Consider the following 26,118-nt stretch of genomic DNA (forward strand, 5'->3'; position numbering starts at 1 on the left):
GCTGTCACTTAAAAAAATTGTATTGTTTACCTACTAGCCATGTATCTCTTGAAATCATTTTGTTATGTTTACAATGATGTACCTTATTAGTAACAAATTATTAGTTGATGTTTAACAAATAGTGCCTTTAGTAAATTATTTTACAACCAAAACACGTTGTTTTTTGTTAGATCAACTTAGCCGAATGCAGAAATCTACACTGAGGTGTACAATAAGAAATCTTAAGTTTGTGTTCATTGGCTAGGTTTTGGTTTTGTAAATTTAATACATTTTTTATATCCATTTTAGGTTTATAGCAAAATTGTGCATCAAATACAGAGTTCCCATATACCCCCCCTTGACCTCACACACACACACAGCCTTCCCCCTAGGTTTTAGTTTTGAGGGATTAAAAAATAAAAGGGTCAGTTTCTTTCTCATATATTTTTATAGTGAAATAAGTACTGAAACATCTGTACCATTCATTACAAACAGCAAATCTTCCAGAGTTGTTTTTAAATTATCTCCCTAAAGTCAGGTGCTAAAGTGTACAGCAGTTCACTAAAGTAATCCTTGAAATTAAAAAAGGCTAGACTCAGGTATCTTGACCACATAAATCTTTAATGAGGTATAATTATGTTAACAGTTGAGGTAACAATTTGCATAGGTATTTAGATGAACAATTTTAAACTTTAGCCATTTAAAACTCAGGCTGTATTTTGGTATAAATGATTTGTCTGTTCAGTGATAAATTCTCATTGCACTTCATGATCAGCTGCCCCAATGACTTGCTCTCTGAAATTTAAGGAAAATTTGCTAAAAGAGGTCCTTTTCAAGCTTATACTTAATAGATGAACACCAACAGAAAACAGCATCCTATAGGATATTATCTTTCATGAAGATTTCAACCTACCAGCAAACTTAGAATAAATGATCTTCCAGTGGTTAACACTGAGCTAAGATGTGAAAGAGCTGATCTACAGAGGTTAGTGGATAAGTTAGCAGCAGTAGGATTTTAAAGAGATCTAGTAAGATTATTTGGGAAGAACAGAGTATTTCATAGTATATTTATAATAAAATTGAAATTTAGATAATTTTTTAAAAGGGGCCAAGTGTTTGAATATCTGAGGTTCCTAGTCTTCACATAATCGAAGCAAGAGTAAGTAATCCAAGCCTTTAGTTATTTAATGAGATGCTGAACATATTGCCCAGTTGTCAATTTTGAACAATTATCTTCTCTGTCCTAAGCAATTTTTTCCTCTTCAAGAAGACTTACTTTTTTCTAAACTAAAAATCTCAAGATATGATAGAGTACAAAGCTTTTAAGAGATCTAATGTTAAACACAAAATAAACTCATATCCAAGTTAAACTGTACTTGCTTACCATAGTGCACTGCTGAATTTAGATTTTTGATAAGACTGCTTTATTAGAATCTGAACAAACCTGTTTGCTGCCAAACAAATCATTGTAAGTCCAAGCCATCATTGTTTTCATGTCTACAGTACTGAAGTAATTTAAATATACTGTTTATAAAGCTGTCCTTTTCATTTGTATAAAGTTTGACTATGCCAATTAAAGAACAATTATTAAAACTTAATAATTTTTGGAAAAAATGACGTTCCATTAGCTGAAGTAATGTCTGTTCTGAGTCCTGTAACACAAAAAGCCTTAGGAATGTCAATTAGTGTGACTGATGAGTATTTAGGTAGTATCTTGGTATTTCACAGTACCTTCAAGGGGCAAAGGTAACTTCAGTATACAAATTGCCTGAATTTTTTTTTTTGTAGGACTATTAGTGAAGACTAATTTCCACCTAATAAGAATTTGTATAGAAAATACCTACAAAAGATAAATAAAAAATGTATAAAATGATGCCACCTCAACTTCAGTAAAAGATTGCACAAATTCATGATCTGAGCCAATTAAGACATCATAATATAAAAGAGGTAATGCCAGTCTGAAGTAAACACTGAAAGTTTAAAACTCCCAAGTTCTTGAAAAAGTTTAGTTAATTGCTGTCACTGATACACACGCTTATGCTCATTTTGTCTCTGTAATGAAACAAGTTTGTTGTAGATACAAAATGTATAAACAGTGTGCATGGATTCCTAAGTAAAAAATTAAAACAATGAAGCTCAAAATTATAAGCCCTTTAAAAAAGTATAGATAAAATCACAAGAAGAAAGCCCCACTGTCTTTGGATCAGCTAAGGATTTCATTAGAAGAGGTATCAGCTTCTTCACTGGGATGTTGGCTACCAGACAGGAGTTCTGGAGGCAAGAGTTTAGAATGTCCATTCTCAGTAACTCGCTGGGTATAAAACAAGATATAAGCTTGGGCCTTGCATACTTCATCCATAGTGCACATGCTTAGCTTGGAATCATTGCAGTGTACCCAGAACCCTAGAGTGAAGCACAGAAATATACCTTAATGTTTATGAAGGAATTTTAGAAGTTTTTAGTATAAATTAAAATGTATTTAAAGGCACTAGTTTCAGTGAGAATTATCTTTGAATGGAAAATAGCCAACTCATTTCTTTTAATGGGAACTATAGTTAGGGCAGTATGTTACTCTGGATTGATCTACCTTTATTCTATAAGTAATATGAAGTTAAAGAATCTGATTGGTTCACCTGACACAATCTTTAATTCAAGGTATAATCTTAACCAGTTAACGTTTTTGCTACTAACCTACTGTAAAGCGAACAGTGTACAATTCACTCTTGGTAGTTTATTGTTAAATTAATTGCATTCATAGATTATGTGGGCTTTTTGTCCATGTGTCTTTTGTGTTTGTTTTGTGTAGGGTTAGGGGGAATGGTATGAATGGGGAGGCTCAGTCTTTGTTCAATAGTAGGTAAGGAAGGGGAAATAAAAAAAGGAAACATAAATCACTTGCTATCTATGCAGACTCTCCTTGATGGTCCATGGAGGCAAAAATTGAAAGTGAGTTTTGTTAAAACCAAAACTTAGAGTTCTAAATATCTGTGATCTCCAGTTTATTAGATGGTCTGTTCTCTAGCAAAATTAACTAGATGAAACCAGTACACAGAGGATTTGCCCTTAGAAATGGGCCTGGAATAGAAGATGGCACTTAGGGCGCCTGGGTGCTCAGTCGGTTAAGTGTCCGATTTCAGATTAGGTCATGATCTCACAGTTCATAAATTCAAGCCCTGCGTTGGGCTCTGTGCTGACAGCTGGGAGCCTGAAGCCTGCTTCGGATTCTTTGTCTCCCTCTTTCTCTGCCCTCCCTCACTGGTGCTCTGTCTCTATCTCAAAAATAAACAAACATGAAAAAAAATTATTAAAAAAAGATAACACTGAATTAATGTGACTATCCTTATTTCCTACTGCTACAGCCTTGGAAGTCAAAACTCCTACAATCCTGCAGAAAATGTCAATTTTCTGCACAAACCCTGTTTTTTTATGTACAGAAGTATTCTTGAAAGAAAACAAAAGGTCAAGTGACTTCACGTAAGATCATTTAGTGGCCAATTTAGAAATTGTAGTCTAAACTCCAGCATCCAAATTTGATCTAAGATAAAATACTTTTCCCCATCTACCCATCTATATACCTCCTTCAGAATTATAGCAGTAGGCAGTGTAGTGTCCTGAGCCAAATCCTTTCCCATGGTGCATTACTACAGCAGATAAATCATAGATAAAACATTCTGGTCTGAGGGATTTCAGGGATTCCCTGCAGCAATAAGGCTCCATGTTTAAGATTTCTTCAAAGCCAACATGAACACCAATTTTCTCTCGGTTATTACGTCCTGACCACCTGTGAACAAACCAGGGTAAAATTATTAAAAAAAAAAAAAAAAAATCAAGGGAGTATAACCATGTACTAGGTTCAGACAGTCATCATAGAAGGTCTCAGTATAAATACAAAGTATCATATATAAAATAATGTAAATATAAAATCCTTTCAATGTTGAAGTTGGTTATAAATGGAAGAATTGAGGCTTATAAAATAGGTCTGGTCAGGTTTTAAAGTATTTGCTTTCTGTAGTCAGATGATAATATAGGAAGAAGATTAATACAGGAAAGAAATTATGGCCCTATGGCAGTTTCCCCCTTCTAATGGATTAATTCAAGGTACCAACAGGTTTTTAATTTTTTATTTATTACCTTTTACAGATTTATTTTTTTTAAGTTTATTTATTTATTTTGAGAGAGACTGAGAGAATGTTAGCAGAGTAGGAGCAGAAATAGGGAAAGAGAATCCTAAGCAGGCTCCACACTGTCAGCACAGAGTCCAACATGGGGCTGGAACCCATGACTCGGATCATGACCTGAGCTGAAATCAAGAGATGGATGCCCAACTGACTGAGCCACCCAGGCACCCCTAAAGATTTTAAGTAATCTCTATATCCATCACGGGTCTTGGACTCAACCCCAAGACCAAGAGTTGCAGGCTCCACCAAATGACCCAGCCAGGTGCCCCACAAAATGGGTTTTAATTCTCTATTGCCTTTTCATACTATAAGAGGGATACCCTAGAAGCTACAGTTTGTACTTGGGAGACATACTTTGGATCCTTCTTGACCAGATGTGGAGGAAAAAAACAGAACAAAACCTCTAATTCCTCAGAACACTTCAGAGCTCTTAAAAAAAAATATATATATATATATATATATATAGGAACTGTGACCCTTCCTTGTAAGTCAGCCCAATACTCATTAGGGACAGAACTCAAACAATGCCTCTATACTGTCATTTTCTCAGTCTGTTGGTCATCCTTTTCAGTACTGGATCAAAAAATGGCAAACAATGTTTTTATCATACAGAGTATGAGCTGATGCTACATGGGAAGATAGTGTAATATATGGTTCTTTGGAGGGATTATAATACAGCTTGGAGTACTGTGGTACAGAGACAAAAGAAAGGCATAGATGAAAATATGATAGCATTAAAGTACTAAAACATGAGATTATGATAAATAATGGTAGAGAAGGGAGAAAGGAGTATAGACTTTTTTGTGAAGTCAAAATATATGCATATGCTATTAGTACAATATAAAATGGTCTGGAACTAAAGGTGAGACTTGCAAATTAGATTATCTGCTGGACTAAGAGTCATATCCCAGTTCTTCACCATGAAATGTACTGAAGATCCTACATCCAGTGCACCTTTAAGTAGTCAGGATGGAAGGCCAAGCATGTAAAAAAAAAAAAAGGGGGGGGGGGACTTGCTTAACACAAGTTCCTATAATTTTTATTCACAAGTTTATGTTTCTTTTACTTTACCATAATATTCAAACCTTACATTATTTAATAATGCTAAATAAATACTTGTATGCCATCTAAATAGATAATTGATTCCTATTGATAAGTTTGGCACCCAGTTTTTTTCTGCTGATACAGTAAAATGGTGTCACCTGGGTGGCTCAGTCAGTTTTGTGTCCAACTCTCAATGTCAGCTCAAGTCATGATCTTGAGGGTTGTGAGTTCGAGCCCTATTCTGGGCTCTGCACTGTCAGTGCAGAGCCTGCTTGGGATTCTCTCTCTCTGCCCCACTCATACTCTCTCTCAAAATAAATAAAAAGCTTAAAAAAATACAGTAAAATGATAACAAGATAACACTATGCCCCAAGTTCGCAGTGGTTTAAAGAGAAGGGAGAGAACAAAGTGGGAGGCACATGTGAAGAGCCCTTAAGGTACTAGAAATGTTCCATTTCTTAGCTTTTTCAGAGGCTCCTATATGCCCCTCTCCAATCCCATTCTCCCTTTTATCTTTTATATATCCTATATATTTTGTACACTAGCAAATATAATAGTGCTTTTTGAACAGATGAAGAAAAAGGAGAAAGACAAAGTGGTAAAGGCAGCATAAACAAAATCTCTGAATCAGAAACCTCTGAAGGGTCAAAAATGTTTTGGGCAGAAGATGAAAAGGGATAGAGTCAAACAGGTTTAACTCTAAACAAAGCTTCAAATACCAGGTTAAAGCAGCAATTATGAAGAACAGGAAGTTCTTCAACAATTTATAGTAGCAGATTCAGTACCAAATTAAGTAACAAAAATTTAAGACCTTTCAGTTCTTTTTTTACAGAATCTCATTTATCCCCATGCTCCCTGGCCCTGGAATACACTATTAACCTCCTAACTAATCCTCCGGTTTCCATTCTACTTGATTTTATGCACAATGGCAGGTCTCACCTGACTTCACAACACCTTTTGTTGTACACCCTTCCCTGTTCCTCTATACCTTTGTTCATGTTGCTCCCTTATGCTAAAGTGCTCCATAGTTGTTGGCCAAAAATATTTATTAAGTGAATGAATATTTTTGGCCAACTGCTATGCAAAAGAACTTGGTCTGCACCTTCAGATACAAGAATAAAATAGACAATGTCCCTGTTGCTACTGAGCTTCAGTTCCACTGGCAGAGTAAGAGAAATAGGTGATGGGTTCTGCCATTTCAGCAGAAATAAGGTGGTACTACCTTTTTTTTTTTAAGAGAGAGAGCTTGAACATGGGTGAGGGACAGAGGGGGGAGAGAATCTTAAGTGCATGGAGTCGGATGCAGGGATCGATCCTACAACCCTAGGATCATGACCTGAGCCAAGATCAAGGGTCAGACACTTAACTGAATGGGCTGCCCAGGTTCCCTGAGTGGTGCTACCTTTAAATAGGATGGTCAGGGAAATCTGCTCTAGAGAGATGACATATAAACTGAAATTTGAATAACATAGAGACCCCTATGCCACTAGAGAGACTTTAGGAACATCAGTTAACGCCCTCTTCCAAGTCTCTGATAAATCAATTTATATGTAATTTGTGATACTTAGTATTTCTATTTCACCACTACTTCTGTGCATGCCTAATTATAGTCTTGAGGAAAGGAACCTACTTTATATTCCCCAAAGAATATAGAACAACATCTTGCATTAACCAGCACTCACATGTTATTTGTTGACTGTACCTTTAACAGCTTCAATACGTTAACTGAAGTGAAGTAACTGACCAGAGTTAACAGTATCTCTGGGAAGTAGGACTGAGAGGAGAGAGGTACTTACTTTGGGCTTTTACTCTACCTTCTGTAAGGTTTGAATTTTTTTTAATGTTTTATCTACTTTTGAGAGAGAGAGAGAGAGAGAGAACAGGAAAGGGTCAGAGAGAGAGGGAGACACAGAATCTGAAGCAGGCTCCAGGTTCTGAGCTGTAAGCACAGAGCCTGACACAGGGCTCAAACCCACGAGCCGTGAGATCATGACTTGAGCCGAAGTCGGACGCTTAACCGACTGAGCCACCCAGGTTTGAATTTTTAAAAAATTATTATTTTAATTATTAAAAAAACTTTACATTTTTTAAATGTTTCTTTATTTTTGAAGGACAGAGAGACACGGTGCGAGCAGGAGAGGAGCAGAGAGAGAGGGAGACCCAGAATCTGAAGCACGTTCTAGGCTCTGAGCTGTCAGTACAGAGCCCTACACGGGACTCAAACTCCTGAACCGTGAGATCATAACCTGAGTTGACATTGGATACTTAACTAACTGAGCCACCCAGGCATCCCAATTATTAAAAAAACTTTAAAACAAGCAAAACCCAATATGTATGAAAAACATGGTCTCAGTAGTTTTCAAATCACAGCACATAAAGTCATTTAAGAGAAGAAGAAGCTCTAAGGTTAACATGGTTATTACGAAGTATGAAACCATATGCTTTGCTTAACCAACAGTTTTGCAAACTAATTCACCTGTTTAAACATATTTCTGAACACTAGAGGTTTTTTTCATTTTTGTTAACCCCTCTTAATTGAACTTACTTTTCTAAGAATGAAGCAATTGGGCCAAATCCTCTAAGTTATAAATTAAAAACTTTTATACCTAAAATATGCTGGATGAGTGTATTTTAAACTCTATAAGCAGAAGCTTACATGGAGAATAATATTATTGAGCAGACCAAAATGGGAGGGGTCTACTCATTAGCAAAGCATTCTACAAGAGAAGCTAATCAGAAGTTTAGTTATTGAATATGGTGTTTACTGGTCAAGGCTAGAGATAATGACAGGATATTTTTGTCTTTAAAAAAAAAAGCAGAAGTAGGGGTGCCTAGGTGGCTCAGTCAGTGAAGCATCCGACTCTCAATTTTAGCTCAACTTATGATCTCACAGTTCCTGAGATTGAGTCCCACATCAGGCTCTGTGCTGACAGTGTGGAGCCTGCTTGGGATTCTCTCTCTCTGCCCCATACTCTCTCTCAAATAAATAAACATTTAAAAAATAAATACATAAATAAATTCAGAAGTAGGTAGATGTAAATCGTCTACTAGCCAAGTATATACTACGAAAATTTGATTCATTATATGGGTTAAGTTTTGAAGCACGATAAGCACAAGGAATGATTAAATTAGAGTATAAATTTGGAGGTGTGCCTGGTTGGCTCTGTTGGTATATCATGTGACTCTTGATCTTGGCATTTTTAAGTCCAAGCCCCATGTTGAATGTAGAGATTACTTAAAAATTAAAAATCTTTAAAGCAAACAAACAAATGAAGTGTGTAGTTCTAATACCACTACTACTAACCTGAATCGTTTAAGATGTAGTCGGAGAACCTGAGGTAGGTGACAAATCATAAGCTGTTTTCGTGCTTCTGTGAGTACAACGGATTTTGAGGAAAACCTTCTACGCTTTGCTGTGATATCAAAGACAGAATGGGAATCAAATTTAAAGATAGAAAGAAATGCTGAGTAAATACTTAAGACATGTATTATTAAATATCTTCTCTGTCACAGGCATTGTATTGTGCTAGAGATAAGAACACACTTGCTCTCAAAAAACTTGAAAGTACAAACACACACACACACACACACAAGAGCGAGTCAAGGTAGACAGATGTACACAATTCAGTACATGATTTAATATAATCCTGCAAATAAGGCAACAGTAAGATATAGTGCTACAATATTTAAAAATGGACTTGGCTATGCCAATTAATAGGATAGGTTAAAACTTTCCTTAAACATACTTTAATATACACTTCCCAAATTCTTAATTTAAATAATTATCATGGTCAGTTCATTTACTGAGGTTAAACAGAATCCCAGTGGGGACAGGTCCTTAATTGCTCAGAACACCCTTCACCCTTCCTGACAAAGCAGTCCTTTATCAGCTCTGTGCCTGAGCTCCCTCAGTGTCTTGCTTTTGCTATTTTAGTACAAATCTTTTTTTTTTTTAATCATCTCACCTACTACTTGTAGTCTGGGGGAACCAAACTTTATTTTTTTCTAAATTTTCTTTTTAATGTTTTATTTCTGAGAGAGAGACAGCATGAGCAGGGGAGGGTCAGAGAGAGAGGGAGACACAGAATCTCAAACAGGATCCAGGCTCTCAGCTAGCTGTCAGCACAGAGCCCGACGCGGGGCTCAAACCCAAGAACCGTGAGATCATGACCTGAGCTGAAGTCAGATGCTTAACTGACTGAGCCACCCAGGAGCCCCAGTACAAATCTTAAATAGGTGGCACTTTAGATTCTTTTTGCTGTCTCCTTTGCTTCTTTAAAGGTCCACCTATGAATTGTACCCTGCAGCTTCAGGCAAGACCACTCTCTATCAGAGTTTGATCTGGATGCCCATGAGCTGTCCTTCAATTTATACAGCACCTCTGACTCCAGTCAAAGCAACAGCTGCTTCTCGTGTAGGAGGTGGAACCAGTCCCCCATGAGGCTGTCCTCTAAGCCGTCTCCACTTGCCACAAGACTTTCCTCCACGTCTCTACTCCTGACATTCAGGAATCCAGCACTGCTGAATGTCCTGGATCTACATTTGGATTGTCTCCCTGAATATATGGCCCAGGGATAGCTAGATAAGTGATGTCAATTCCCTTACTTATCATTTTAAATACTTGCCTGGATGTATTAAATTAGAATAGCTCTTGTAGGCCTTTATTTGGTAGACCCAGTACACACACAAAAACATGTTATAAAATCATATTCTGCATTCATTCATAATATCTATCTATTCCCAGATTTGGTGATGAAAGCATCTAAGACCATTCACATTTATGTCCAAGAAAGAAAAACTTCACCATTTGAATTTGATAGGTTTATTTTGTTCTAACCTTATAAATCTTAGGGTTATATACTTATAATAGAGTTCATATTACCCAGCACTCAGAAAATGTTAGTATAAATCATCCTAAGAAAACCATCAATTGATATGACATTTCTTCAATGCTGGAACATCCAGTATTTCTTTTATATTAGTTTAGAAGTTTAGTATCTAAAACCCAAGAATAATTTTTTCCCAGACATGGAAATTAGAGAGAATAATTGAAAATATATGGTATAAACACTAAGATGCTGCATGCACATTGAAAGAGAAGATAAAGACACCAGCTAAAGACACAGCAGATCTGTCATGGTTTTATATACAATTTCCCTGGAGGATGATGCTTCCCTTTAACTGAAATGACTATTTCAACCCTCCAGTGCTGGGTTCCTGTGCTCACCTCTATGAGAGAGTTTCTCATAATAGATCCTGATTGTTTCTTCCATTAGGAATGTAAGCACCTTAAAAAGTGTTCTACTTCTATCCATAGCAATTAGAACAATGACTAATAAAGAGACAGTAGATGGTTTTTGACTAAATCTTTGTTTTTATGAAACCAATCTCCATAGCAGCAGTCTCCCTATATATATATTATTTCCTATTAGATAGCTATGCTTACACACACTTATATGCACATATTATCTATAGATCAATTTTTTGATATGTAGCTAAAAGAGTCAGAAAGCAAATAGTATTTTCAGTACTAAATAATATGCTTTCCTTTGACCATTCTCCATTGCTACTTTATTCTGCCTCGCATATTGTTTAAATTTCTTATTTTGTGAATTCTTTTCCCCACAATTGACTAGAAGATAAATTTTTTAAATGTCACCAATAAAGCAAACACATAGTTCACAATGCAAATTATAAAGTGAAAACATCTATCTCAATGTCTTTTGATGAACTACCAAAATTTATTTCCTGAACTACTACTTCAGGAATTTTTTAGCTTCCTCTCATTTGTGTTTCTCTTTGCTACTCTTAGAAAAGCAAAGAGAGTATACAGTCTCTACTTACAGTTACACTGGTCACATACGTAGATTTTTCCTTCTAAAGCTTCAGTTTCTGTGAATTTGGCCAACATTTCAGTAACCAGACATGGCTGGGAAGTAATATCTTTTCCACTGCATTGGTATCTTTCTGGAAATTCCAGTGACAAGTCCCAGAAAGGTTCTATGGTATTTGATTTGTTGTCACATGCAACACATGTAACCTGAAAATAAAAATAATAGTTTTTCAGACACAATCCTTCTGTCCAAACACTTACTCTGTTCACTACAGAGGTCAGGAAATTAGTTTTTCTTCTGAAACTGCACCATCAGAATCCTGAGTAATCTGTTTTATATTATTTTCATGGATTTTAAAAATTTTAATATTTCCTTTCAATGACTGTCATTAAACCCATTATGTACTGGTGGGCTTTAGCCAGTAGGCATTCAAAAACTCCAAGGCCATTAGTCAGATCTGAATGTAGGTTTAAAAAAAAGAAGACAAGTGTGGTCTCATCTAATTAGGTATACATTCTGTGTGTGTGTGTGTGTGTGTGTGTGTGTGTGTATGTGTGTGCATGAGACAGAGAGAGACAGAGACAGAAAGAGAGAGAGAAAGAGATAGAGAGAAAGAGAGAGGGAGAGATTATATGCATTTAATTTGTTTAGATTATTAGACTTGTTCTTTGTCCTTTTTCCTTCCTCATCTTTCACTAATTTTCCCTCCCCGAATCCCTATAACTTCCTAACCACAATAAAAATAAAATACGGTTCATATATTTTTATATATAGTATATTAGTACATGTAGATTTTGAAGTCCTAACAACTGATAATTTCAAAAGACAATACATTTAATGTAAATGATGTCATTATACTCTCACTGAAAGCAAACATCACTACGTCAAAATCTTCACCAAATATAGGAACCACAAAGAATATGGGGCAGTTCTGGGGCACCTGGGTGGCTCAGTTGGTTAAGCATCCGACTTCAGCTCAGGTCATGATCTCAGGGTTCGTAGGTTCAAGCTCCGTGTCGGACTCTGTGGTGACAGCTAGCTCAGAGCCTGGAGCCTGTTTCAGATTCTGTATCTCCCTCTCTCTCTGATCCTCCCCTGCTCACGTGGTCTCTCTCTCTCAGATAAATAAAACATTAAAAAAAAAAAAGAATATGAGGCGGTTCTAACAACTGACATAGGAAATACAGTAACTGGAAAGGGAAAAAATAATAACTTCAGTGAAACACTAAGCAGGATTTAATGCCAACACTGCCCATAAGTGAAGACAGACTCTACAGATCTAGTAATCCCCACATGATTACTAAACTCTTTCATAAAGCTACATTCGTGGAACAGGCAACAAAATAAAGAAGCCACATCTAATGTAGATTTTAGATTTAACAAAATGACGCAAAGAACACTCTTGGTGTTTGTCTGGGGACTCATTTGGGCCTGGTTTTAACCTTTTGGGAACAGTTTATTGAAGCAAGTAAGCATCTAAATCTCCTGAGAAGACCAATTTCTTAAGAGCTCATTACATATCTAAAGGAGGAGAGCAAAAAGCTGGCATAAAAGTTTTTACTAATTTCGAGTCATCCATAAAGGAAAAAATAAGTACAATGCACTCTTGCACTATTTAAAATATAAAATTCTTTCTGGAAAGAAATTTGTAATCAAGTATCGAAACACCTACCTTTTGACAAAGTAATTCTACTTCTAGGGCTCTGTCTTAAGTAAATTATTAGAAAAAAATGTAACTTTATAATAACAGAAAAACTGGAACTAGTTTACAAGACAACAATATGGGAATGGGTAAATAAGTTATGGTATATATACATAATGGACATTGACAGGATGTAAAAACAAAAGATCAAATATTTAAAGACTGAAAAATCTTTACATTATAATGAAAAACTACAGGCACCTGGGTGGCTCAGTTAACCATCCGTCTCCTGATTTTTGCTCAGGTCGTGATTTCATGATTGTGAGGCTGAGGTTGAGTCAGGCTCTGTGCTGAACATGGAGCCTGCTTAGGATTCCCTCTCTTGGGGCGCCTGGGTGGCTCAGTCAGTTAAGCATCCGACTTCGGCTCAGGTCATGATCTCGCGGTTCATGAGTTCGAACCCCACGTCGGGCTCTGTGCTGACAGCCAGCTCAGAGCCTGGAGCCTGTTTCAGATTCTTTATCTCCCTCTCTCTCTCTGACCCTCCCCTGCTCACGCTGTCTCTCTCTCTCTCTCAGAAATAAATTTAAAAAAATTAAAAAAAAAAAAAAAAAGGATTCCCTCTCTCTCAAAAAAAAAAAGGAAAAAGTAGATAAAGTCATCATGACCACACAAGTTGGGGTATATATGTACAAATGTGCAGAAGTAAAAAAACTAGAAAGAAATATACCAAAATATTAATAGTTTTTATGTGTGGATTGTGAGGTTATGGGAAAAGGAGATGATTTTTCTTTTACTGCATAGATTTACTGTATCATATGGGTCCTTGGGAAGTGTGTGTTACTTCTATTTATAATAGTGCATCTTAATATTTTTTTTAAGGTAAGCTCTAGGCCCAACATGGGGCTTGAACTCACAACCCCAAGGATCCAGAGTTGCATGTCCTACTGACTGAGCCAGCCAGGCATCCCTATAACAGTGCATTTTATTTTTCCCCCTTTCTCTTTTTTTTTTAAGTTTATATATTTGAGAGAGGGAGTGTGTGCAGATGGGGGAGAGGCAGAGACAGAGAGAATCCCAAGCAGGCTCTGCACTGTCAGTGTGAACCCTGATGTGGGGCTTGAACTCATGAACTGCAAGATAATGACCTGAGCTGAAGGATGCTTAATCAACTGAGCCACCCAGGCACCCCTAGTAGTGCATTTTAAGCTTCTGCATAACAGAGGTAGAAAAATAAAATTGGATGCAACACAAGAAACAACTCTTATTTGCTAATTGGCACAATGTAGAATCTCTACATTTCTGAAACATTAAGTGGAATAAATATCACAGATACACCTCAGGAATAATAACACTTGAAATACTTAAACTACAGGGGTGCCTGCGTGCCTCAGTTGATAAAGCCTGTGACTCTTTTTTGTTTATTTTGACAGAGTACATGCACAAGGAAGGGAGGGGCAGAGAGAGAGAGAGAGAGAGAGAGAGAGAGAGAGAGAGAGAACACCAAGCAGGCTCCATGTGGTCAGTGCATAGCCTTACATGTGGCTATATCCAATGATGCTGGGATCATGACCTGGGCCAAAATCATGAATCAGACACTCAACTGACTGAGCCACCCAGGTGCCCCAGGCTTCAAAAAACATTTTTTTAAATATTTAAACTATATTCCAGCAAAGTATGCTAATGTTATAAAAACAAAAGGTGATATCATTAATGTGAAAGTTGAAATGAAGAACAGAGGCAGGTGTGCAAGGGAAAGGAAATGACCTGATAGCCCAGATGCCTAAAACAAAAAAATTTTTAAGATCTATGCTTTGGAAAAGTAGAGAACCTTATGTCTAGTAATCATTTACCAACAAGTCCACTCATTACAGGAAGCTATTAATTAGATTAAAGATCCTGGTGTTTTGTGATTCTTTTTCACAACAAGGGAAACTTTTATAGCAGTAATTAAAGGAAAACCATTTAGGATTATTCTCAATGAAATCACATTTACTTTCCTTAAAATTTCCCTACCTACTTGTTAAAGCTTTTAGACTTTACCCCCTTTGATTTTATAGGAAGTCTTCCAGGGCTACCTCTTGGTTCCTAAAATTATTCAAGTGTGCACCAAATCCATTCCAGTACTGCAGCATCGTCATTTTTTATTTTTTAAAAATGTTTTATCTATTTCTGAGAGAGAGAGACAGCACGAGCAGGGGAGGGTCAGAGAGAGGGAGACACAGAATCTGAAACAGGCTCCAGGCTCTGAGCTAGCTGTCAGCACAGAGCCCGACATGGGGCTTGAACCCACGATCTGTGAGATCATGACCTGAGCCCAAGTCGGACGCTTAACCGACTGAGCCACCCAGGCACCCCTGCAGCATCTTCAAATCTGTTCCCTGTGGCACTAAACCCTCTCTTCTCAATCCCTCAGAAAATAAATTTAATATTATTACCTAAGAAGCTCTGTTTCCTGATTCCCTTTCCCCACAAAAAAAGCTTTTAAAAAGTTTATTATTTTTGAAAGAGAGAGAATGTGCGTGTGCATGTGCAAAAAAAGAGTAGGTGAGGAGCAGAGATAGAGGGAGACACAGAATCTCAAGCAGGCTCCACACTGGCAGGGCAGAGCCCTACATGGGGCTCGAACTCAGGAACTCGGAGATCATGACCTGAGCCAAAAATCAAGAGTCAGGTGTTTAACCAACTGAGCCAGCCAGGTGCCCCAAAAGTTTGATGCCATTGATGAAAAACTACTTCCAGCGATTCATGAAAGGAAATGTGAACCAGTGTAAATGAATAAGCCGACTTCTAGACACATATTTGTAAAAGCAATCTATTTGACCTGAAAACAGTCCTACCACACTAGATATACAGAGAGTGCACATTTTTTAGGCTTCATTTTATGAATTCCCCAAGATGAAAATAAGATTTTAAAAAAATCCATACCTGACTAAGTAGTTGTCCGTGAAAAATATTATTCACAACGTTCAGAACGTGTTTGATAAGTTTCCTTTGAGAAGTGGGGATTAGAGCTGGTAACCTAGTACCAGTTGTTTCTAGTTCATGTTGTATTTTATCCAAAAGTTCACAGAGAAATTCCTGAGCATCCTGTTGGGCATAACCACGAAAAGCTGGAATTAGTCTCCACACGGAATGTAGCATAGCAAATGGTGAGACCAGGGCCCACTTTCCAGACCACATGACTTGGAACAACGTATGCAATTCATGACAGAGAGAAATGTATTGTGAACTTGGTTCCTTTGGCTGAATAAGTTCCATCTTTCTGCTCTTTGATGCTCCGCTGCTTAGTCCAAAGGATGAACTCGGATGTCTGGAGAAAGAACAGCCTGTATCTTTTTCTTGGTATTCATTCATTTGATATACCGTATCTGTGACTGGTGGATGCTTATAAGGTAATCTTGTCTTATCACTGGCTGTCACAGCCAGCCAGCGGTTCAGATCAAGTTTTAAAAAACATTGCCGAAAAATAAGTAAATGACTCAACACTTGAAGAACAGAATTCATATAGCAAGTATTTCCCAAATTTCTCAATCCGGTTACACCAGGAGTTACTATTGGCCTTCGTTTACCTGAGGAGTCACTGGCTTTTTTTAATCTTATATCTTCTGAGGTAGGTACTACTTTATCTTTTGCTGGTGATGCTGGGGTTTGTAGCGGTACTTGAACAGTAACTATTTCTACTGTGGTGGACTGAGCCACACCTTGCAAACGTAAACTCTTTCTTGGATGTATACTTTCCAATTCCATTTTAACTTGATACTCTAATTCTTGTTGTCTTTTTTTCACTTCTCTTTTTGCTATTTTTTCCTGAAATTGTTCCTCCTGCCTTTTTCTTCCAATGGGTGATTGTTCAAACCAAGTTCGAAAAATTTTACCCATTAATATCCTTCTCCTGTGCCAAAGAGCAGTATACATTTGATCTTCATTTTGAAGCAGAGATTGGGTGCTATCGTGTAAGTAATAAGTATCATCACTTGTACCCATAGACCGCAAAACTCTTCCACTACGAGTTGTGCACTGATAATTTTGACTTTTGATTGCACTTAAGGTACTTCGTAGTAACTTCAGGTCTCCAGCTGCATTATCATTAAGAACATAATCATCACAAAGGTAACAAAAAACATACATCTCATTCACCTCTAAAGCAACAGGATGACTGCTATTTTGAAAGTGCCTGAGTGCATGTTCTTCAATATATCTTCCACAGGCAACATGAGAACAGCTAAGGCAAGCCCAAATTGACTCTGTTGTATTGCAGTCCATACAATGCCATTTCTGAGGGTTGAGGATGGAATGGTCTTGAGCAAGCTGCAACTGCCCAATGTGTTTGCACTTATCCATTGTTGTTATTTATTCAGTCTAGCTGAGAAACACATAATCCAAACAAGTCTCTGTACACGATACTTGAAAGATCTGAAAACTAATCAGAACAATATCAATTTTTAATAAAAGCCAGTATTTTCTTTTTTATAAGGTATTTTTTTCCAAAAATAATTTTATAAATTTGCTTCCTTTGCTCCCAATTTGTGGGCCGCCTGTCATAACACCATAGGCAGTTCTCACTTTTCTTTTGCTCTGAAGGTCTCTAATCTCTCATCTGCCTTGCTCTAAAAAAATACATGCTTAACTTTCTCTAATGGGTTCCTTTTAAAAACCGTTTTAATTTTCATCTACTACTGGTAGAAAGGGGGCAGTGACCTCTTTTCAATGAACTAGAATAAGATCCATCCTTTCAACCAATAGCTGAGTGCAGTTTAAAGAACTACATTCCTTTTCTTAAAAATTAGGGCTGGCAAGACTCAAATATATCTCACTAATGTCTATATTCTGAGACCCCTATCCAAATTGCTACTAAGGCATAATCATAGTTAATAACATGTGTTCTGAATCAAACACTTAGAAGTATGAATTCTACCTCTGCAACATACTATTATATATTTGATTTGAGCAAACATTTTAACTTCTCTAAACTTCTGTAAAACAGGGAAAAGTCATACCAACTTCAATGAAAAATTGAAAAATAGGAAATATTTAATACACAGTAAATTCCCCAATAAATGGTAGCTATAATGGTAGTTATAGTGGAAAAAATATTTATTTTAAGTTGGATCCACACCCAGTGTGGAGCCCAACATGGGGCTTAAACTCTGAGATCGAGACCTGAGCTGAGATTAAGAGTCAGATGTTTAGGGGCACCTAGGTGGCTCAGTCAGTTAAGTGTCTGACTTCAGCTCAGGTCACAATCTTGCAGTCCATGAGTTTGAGCCCCGCATCGGGTTCTGTACAGACACCTCAGAGCCTGGAGCCTGCTTCAGATTCTGTGTCTCCCTCTCTCTCTGCTCCTCCCTGACTCAGGCTCTATCTCTCTCTGTCTCTCAAAAATAAATAAACATTTAAAGAAAATTAAAAAAAAAGAGTCAGATGTTTACCTGACTGAGCCATCCAGGTGCCAATATAATGAACAAATCTTAATATTCTATAATATCCTATTTTTTTAAATAAATCACATTAATATTCTACATAATTACCATTATAAATTTAGTTTTCCACTAGTAAATCAATAATGACCTTTAATTCATGGCTCTATAACATACTTTGAATTTGATACACTTGACAGTTTACCTTAAGAAGGGAGAAAGACAGAAAAAGAGAATGCTTTTGTGTTTGAATTGCCTCTCAGGAATGTGTGAGGATATGTAAGTGAAGAAAAAAAGAAAAATATGAAATGGATGGCAATATAATAAACTTTTACATTCTGGTGGACCTATGCACTATCTGAAATCATAAGCTTATTCTAAAAACGAAAAAAAAAACAAACCCATCCCAACATAATCAAACAAAACCTATGTGGTTTTGACCCAGAAACATGTTCCTTTATCAGTTAGAGTCAGGAAGGCTTCTGCTACCGGGATCTAAAAATAGAGGCATCTGTCTGGCTTAGTAGGTTGTGTGCAACTCTTGATCTCAGGATTGTGAGTCTGGGCCCCACACTGGGTATAGAGATTACTTAAAAGTAAAATCTTTAAAAATAGATAAATAAAAATAAAGGTAGTAGGGAGGCCTGGGTGGCTCAGTTGAACACTCTTGGTTTCAGCTGAATGATCCCAGGGTCATGTGATTGGCCCGAGACAGCCTCCACACTGAGTGTGAAACCTGCTCAAGTTCTCTCTCTCTCCCTCCCTATGCCCCTCTCCCCAACTCATGCTCTCTCTCACTCTCTAAAATAATAAAAATTAAAAAAAATAAAATCTTTAAAATAAAATAAAAACATTAAACCAAAATCTAGTTAAAATGTAGGGATGCTGGGGCGCCTGGGTGACTCAGTCAGTTAAGCATCCAACTTTAGCTCAGGTCACGATCTCAAGGTTTGTGGGTTCCAGCCCCGCATTGGACTCTGTGCTGAAAGCTCGGAGCCTGCTTTGGATTCTGTGTCTCCCTCCCCTTCTGCCCCTCCTCCTGCTTATGACCTGTCTCTCTCTCTCCTCAAAAATAAATAAATGTTTTTAAAATTTTAAAAAAAGTAGGGATCAAAAAACTTTTTCTTCATTGTATTAACATAAATTAAACACAAATTTCAGGTCACAGGTGGGAACCTAGTTGCAGAACACTCAGAACATTTTATGTAGTATGATCAATACTTTACATTTTTTAGGGCAGCTGATAAAGAGATACTATCCAAAATTTATAAATAACTTATCAAACTCAACCCCCTCAAAACCAAATAATCCAGTTAAGAAATGGGGAGAAGACATGAATAGATTTTTCCAAAGAAAACATCCAGATGACCATCACTCACCGTCAAGAAAATAGAAATCAAAATCATGATGAAATACCTCACACCTGTCAGAATGGCTAAAATTAACACAGGAAATAACATGTGTTGGTGAAAATGTGGAGAAAGGGGAGACTTCTTGCCCTGTTGGTAGAAATGCAAACTGGTGCAGCCACTCCAGAAAACAGTATGGAGATTCCTCAAAAAGTTAAGAATAGAACCACCCTATGATCCAGCAATTGCATGACTAGGTATTTACTCAAAGGATACAAAAATAGTGGTTCAAAGGGGTTTATATACCTCAATGTTTATAGCAGCATTATCAACAGTAGCCAAATGATTATAGAAAGAGCACAAATGTTCAACAACTGATGAATGAATAATGAAGATGTGGGGTGTATATAACAATGGAATATTACTCAGCCATCAAAAAGAATGAGATCTCAGGGGCACCTGGGTGACTCAGTTGGTTAAGCATCCAACTCTTTTTTTAAAAAAAATTATTTTGAGAGAGACAGACAGAGAACATGGCAGGACAGGGGCAGAGAGGCAGGGAGAGAGAGAATCCCAAGTAGGCTCCTCTGGAGCCTGACTCAGGGCTCAATCTCATGACTCAGATAATGACCTGAGCTGAAATCAAGAGTCAGATGGCTTAACTGACTGAGCCACCCAGGCACCCTGGATGTCCAACTCTTGATTTTGGCTCAGGTCATGATCTCAGTTTCATGTGAGTTGGAGTCCTGAGTTGAGCTGGGTGTGAAGCCTGCTTAAGATACTCTGCACCATCCCTGTTTGTGTGCGCGCACGCACGCTCTCTCTTAAAAAAAAAAAAAAAAGGAATGAAATCTTGGAATTTTCAATGGCATGGATATAGCTAGAGTGTATTATGTTTAGTGAAATAAGTCAGTGAAAGACAAATACCTTATGATTTACTTGTAAATGGAATTTAATAAACAAAACAGATGAATATAGGAGAAGGGGGAAAAAAGAGAGGGAAGCAGACTGTAAGAGATTCTTTAACCTATGAAGAACAAACTGAGGGCTGCTGGAGGGGATATGGGCAGGTAATGGTCTAAATGGGTGATCCGTATTAAGAGGGAACTTGTGTTGAGCACTGGGTGTTATATGTAAGTGATGAATCACTAAATCCTACTCCTAAAAACAATATTACACTATGTTAACTAACTAGGATTTAAATATAAATTAAAAATAAATAAATAAATAAAAAGATTTTAGCGCAGCAATATGAATTTCAATGGTACTTAGGTGCCACCTCCAGGCACCTAAGAAAACTGCAAAGGTGAAGTTGATTTTTGGTTCCTTCTCACCTTTTTTGGTAAAATCTCCTAGCAATCAGAGAGCCTCTCCCCCTTCATTTCTTAAATTTTCTTTAATGTTTTATTATCTTTGAGAGAGAGAGAGAGAGAGACAGCGTGAGCAGGGGAGGGTCAGAGAGAAAGAGGGAGACAGAATCAGAAGCAGGCTCCAGGTTCTGAGCTAGCTGTCAGCATAGAGCCTGATGCTGGGCTCAAAGCCACGAACCATGGGATCATGGCCTGAGCCAAAGTCGGACACTTAACTGACTGAGCCACCCAGGCGCCCCTCCCCCTTCACTTCTTAACTTTCAAATGTAGTGTGTATCCTGAATATGGACTTAAGGCTGACCAGTCCCAACACTACATATGTACACATTTTAGGCACACAATTTTTCTTAAAATTTTCTAAGTTTATTTATTTTGAGAGAGAGAGCACGAGAGAGAGAGAGAGAGAGAGAGAGAGAGCAAGCATGAGTGGGATAGGGGCAGAGAGAGAGGGAGAGAGAATCCCAAGCAGGCTCCATGCTGTCAGTGCAGAGCCTGACACAGGGCTTGAACTCATGAACTTTGAGACCATGACCTGAGCCAAAATCAAGAGATGGACACTTAACCATCTAAACCACCCAGACATCCCTTCAGGCTCATATTTTATTTCTCTTCCTTCAAAATTTCCTGAGGCCCAAAATCTTAATACAGTTCAAATACAGTATTCTATCAGAACTCCTGGCATTCAACAGTAGTTGCTAATGGCAAAATTAAGACATCAATGATTAGTATGCTCCATTATCCTAAGTCCTTACAGGTACTGACATTAAACATCTCATCCATGACTCCTTTTTTCTCTCCCTACATCAATCCTTCAGGAAAAATGGTTGGCTCTATCTTAAAAATATATCTAGAACCTGACAATTTATTACCTCCACTGCTCTCACCCTGGTCCAAGCCACAATCAAGTCTCACCTGGATTACTGCAATAAGGCTCCTAAATGGTCTCCTAGCTTTGATCCTTGCTGCCATCAAAAGTTTACACAGCAACAGCATGCTCTGCCTTTAAATCTAGACCACCAGGGCCCAGACCTGACACTTTTAGGAGGTCTCTGCTCTAACCCTCTCCCATTATGTGGAGTCAGCAGAGTCAAGGGAATGTGGTTACCTGGAGCTTGCACACATCCCCAACTGCCCTTTTAGACCCATTCACTGGTACCTAAGACCTGGAAAATTTCCTGCCGTAATCATCCCCAAACCTGCTTCCAGGGACTATGGGCAATAAAACTCACTGAAGAATTCTGTAGAGAAGAATGACATGATCAGCTATATAAGTTACGGATGGATCTGAAATGGCAGACCCAGAGGAAGGATGAATGATTAAAGGAGATTATTACTCCAGATATTATAAGGAAATTAAAGCTGTAGAAGTACTGAAGGAAAGATGGGAGCAGAGGTAGGTTAGTATCAAACAAACATTGGCTTAAAGAACTGACTCAATATGGAGATTAAGAGGAAAATCTAGGGTTCTCTTCTATCTACTTTAATTTTTAAAAAATTTTTTTTACATTTATTCATTTTTTGAGAGACAGAGAGACAAAGTGTGAGTGGGGGAGGGGGGGACGGGGGCAGAGTGAGAAGGAGACACAGAATCCAAAGCAGGCTCCAGGCTCTGAGCTGACAGCACAGAGCCTGATGCAGGGCTCGAACTCTCGGGCGGTGAGATCATGACCTGAGCCAAAGTCAGATGCTTAACCCACTGAGCCACCCAGGTGCCCCAATTTGTTTTATTTTTTTTTTTTCTAGGAGAGAGAGAGAGAGTGTGAGCAGGGGAGGGTCAGAGAGAGAGGGAGTCACAGACTGACAGGCTCCAGGCTCTGAGCTGACAGTCAGCACAGAGCCTGATGCGGGGCTCGAACCATGAACCGCGAGATCATGACCTAAGCGAAAGTCGGACGCTTAACCGACTAAACCACCCAGGCGCCCCCCCCCTTTTTTTTTTTAAGAGAGAGAGAGAGATAAAGAGAGTACATATGAGCTGGAGAGGGAAGCAAAAGGAGAGAATCTTAAGCAGGCTTCACACTCAGCGCAGGGATCAATCCTGAGTCCGAAATCAAGAGTTGAATGCTCAACCAACTGAGCCGCCCAGGTACCCCTCTACTTTTGTTTTAAAAAGATTATATAAAAAATAAAATAAAAAAGATCATATAAAGAATATGGAGGCAATTTAGTTAAACATGCCTTACTGGCAAGTCAGACAATAATTATTAGTTCAGGCAATAATTATTAGTTCAACTTCTTGAGACAAAGAGGGAAATGCTGTTTATTTACACTCAAGGGAAATTATTTTATCTAAAATTTTAGAGGTGAAGGAGTTATACCTCACATGACATTCAGAAAAGAAGATTCAAAAGAAAAAAAACTTTTGGAAAGAATATATAACATAGTTATTCTGGGGCTATCCACATTATCAAATATCTAAAAATAATACACATGTTACTTACACAGTAAGTTTTAAGTAGGTATGCATACTAGTATATAATTTAGCACATATGTAGCTAAAAAATTATACACTAGCCTCTACTCTCTTTTCTGTATTCTGCAAATACATTCCTAGTTGTTACTAAAAAATCTATTTCAATGATGGCAAGGTCCTCACCCCCCTTCAACAGGAAGTGGCCTATAACTCAACAGCATGATTCCATTCAATGAAAAATCGTGAAAAAGTGAAATGCTGATCAGATGCCATCTCTGTGAGAGGCAATACAGCAGTGGAGAGGGATCACAACAAAATAGTTAGAAAGGATACTCTGGAATCCAAATGCCTGAGTTTAACACTTAGCTGTATTTACCAAGTGACCTAGATAAATTACGCTCCACTTGCGTCAGTTTTCTTATCTTTAAGAAACAGTGGTAAGAACACCAATAAGGTTATGAGGAAATCAGATAAATTTATATTCATTAAGCACTTAGAATAAACCCTGGCACTTAATTATGTGGCTCTCAGTACATCTTAGTTGACAATACTACAATACTACTACGACTACTGCTACCACCATTATAAATGCTAATTTTCTTCTAGTTTTACCACTTTTACTAGGGGTTCATTCTTCTCAGCCAAATGTATACTGAGCCCAACTGAGGTGCTAACTGAAAATGAAGGTATTAGCTGAGAACTAAGGTCTAATCTCTCCCAGGAGTATTTGCTTTTTAAAAGGGGAGCTCTCAAAGAAAGCTTTTAAAAAAATCCGAAGAAGTGTAACCAGGGGCACCTGGCTGGCTCAGTTGATAGAGTAGAAGACTATTGATCTCAGGGTGTGAGTTCGAGCCCTACACTGAGTGTGGAGATTACTTAAAAATAAAATCTTAAAAACAAAAACCACCAAGAAGTGAAACCAGATTAGTGGAATGACAGATAAGATTAATATTTTAGAGCAGGGGCCCACTTACCTGGTCTAGTTATGAAAGAAACCAGGAGGGCAGATGACCAAAAGAGGGGCAGGCAGGTTAAGCATGGACTAGAAAGCCAGGTTGCTGCCACCTGAGATTTCCAGTTTGCTCTGCTGCCTGGTGTCAAAGCTCAGAGATACTTAATAAGGTATCCCCAAAGAGGTCTCATCACACAAAGATCTAACAGCTTGGAGGAAAAGAAAGGGGAATAGGAGTATTTCCTACTTTCCTATATTGGGTTCAGAGTACTTTTCAGTTGCTAACCCACAGACAGCAGAGAAACTATGTATTAAACTGTTTCACTTCAGCAGATTGACTATGTAATTTTTATCAGTATATTCACTTTAAAGAGAGATAACAAAGTATTTTTGCATCCTCCATGTAGAATCTGACAAAATATTACCTTACATATAGCAACACACAAATAGTCAAGATGTTTTGAATGAACTCTATACATAAGGATTAAAATAATCTATACTATGATTTTTTCATATATTTAAAAAAATTTCACATTTAAAGTTCCAGTTAATATCTATGAAATGCTTTTTTAAAACTAAGTATGGTATCTTTGTTTTATTTTTATTTTTTTTAATGTTTTATTTATTTCTAGGAGAGAGAGAGAGACAGTGTGAGCAGGGGAGGGTCAGAGAGAGAGGGAGTCACAGACTCTGAAACAGGTTCCAGGCTCTGAGCTGGCAGTCAGCACAGAGCCTGACGCGGAGCTTGAACCCACGAACCGCGAGATCATGACCTAAGTAAAAGTCAGATGCTTAACCGACTAAGCCACCCAGGAGCCCCTATCTTTATTTTAAAAGACAGATGGATTTATAAATATTCTGAAAGCTTTGTTATTCTTCACTGATTACAATCAAATCAATCTCAAATCAAATCTCAAATGGTTCAGAGAAAACCATTCAAGCTATTTAAATTTTCCATGGCATATAACTGAGTGTACATTTTTATTTTTAAAATTCTCTGCAGCAAATCTCTACAGTTTAAGAAAATAACTGTATTTGACTTATTGAAAGCTAATTATTTTACGTAGACTTAACATATAACTAAAGAAATTATTTTAAAATAGAAAGCTAAAATGACTAGAAGAAAACATAGGATCTTAATAAATATGGTATTTTTAGTTAAAAATTTACATCACACACAAGTATCAAATATCATGGGTAAAATATTTAACTTGTTACAGTTCAACAGCACAAAACTGCTTACACTTACCACCCACTGAAGACTCTCTGAAATTAATTTTCATTTACTCAAATTGTAGCCCTTTGCAACATATGACCCAGGCTTTCAGCATGTAGTAATACTCTTCTGACATCTATTTCAATGGCTCACCCTATTGGCAGTGGTTAAGTGATCAGATGCAGGTAGCTGACCACCGGAACCTTTCTGAAAGTCCCAGGCACACTGCAAGCTCAGCATTCTCATATTTTTTAAATGTTATATTTTTGAGAGAGAGAGAGAGAGCAGGGGAGGGGCAGAAACAGAGGGGGGCAGAGGATCCAAAGCAGGCTCTGTGCAGTGAACCCAATGTGGGGTTCGAACTCAAGAACTGTAAGATAATGACCTGAACTGAAGTTGGTCACCCAACCAACTGACCCACCCAGGCGCCCCTTATATTCTCTTATTAAAGACCACGTAGTATTATTTACATACCCAGGCTATTTTGTTTTGTCTTTGGTTTTACTCCTCCCTCCCATCTTATCCACTCAAATATTCTTATCAGCTGTGTATAAAAGGTTTTCACTTCCTAAGTCTTTCTTCCTTTTCATTTGCAGAGCTATCTATCATTCTTATTATGGACTTTACTATTTCATTCCTGAGGTACAGCAGTAACCTCCAAACTGGTTTCCCATCCTCCAGACTCTCACTCTCCTCCATCATACTATCCTGCAAAATTAAT

At 37.6% G+C, this 26,118-nt stretch overlaps 1 protein-coding gene across 3 annotated transcripts in view; it reads right to left on the reverse strand.

Annotated features, from left to right (window-relative positions):
* Positions 1 to 636: 636 nt before the first annotated feature.
* USP44 (ubiquitin specific peptidase 44) overlaps positions 637 to 26,118 on the reverse strand; it is a 56,943-nt gene continuing 31,461 nt past the window's right edge. For 2 of the 3 annotated variants that reach the window (XM_039236574.1, XM_039236575.1), the window contains exons 2-6: positions 15,606 to 17,100; positions 11,046 to 11,241; positions 8,506 to 8,614; positions 3,555 to 3,760; positions 2,116 to 2,382 (exon numbers count right to left, since the gene is read on the reverse strand). In XM_039236574.1, coding sequence (XP_039092505.1) covers positions 2,183 to 2,382; positions 3,555 to 3,760; positions 8,506 to 8,614; positions 11,046 to 11,241; positions 15,606 to 17,021 — 2,127 coding nt within the window. In that variant the 5' untranslated portion in view covers positions 17,022 to 17,100 and the 3' untranslated portion in view covers positions 2,116 to 2,182. Of the gene's footprint in view, positions 775 to 2,115; positions 2,383 to 3,554; positions 3,761 to 8,505; positions 8,615 to 11,045; positions 11,242 to 15,605; positions 17,101 to 26,118 lie in introns of those variants that run through there. The other variant, XM_039236576.1, reaches the window with a different exon arrangement.

Source organism: Hyaena hyaena, unplaced genomic scaffold, assembly GCF_003009895.1.
Source record: "Hyaena hyaena isolate Hyena2069 unplaced genomic scaffold, ASM300989v1 scaffold_113, whole genome shotgun sequence".
In the NCBI taxonomy this organism is placed as follows: Eukaryota; Metazoa; Chordata; class Mammalia; order Carnivora; family Hyaenidae; genus Hyaena; species Hyaena hyaena.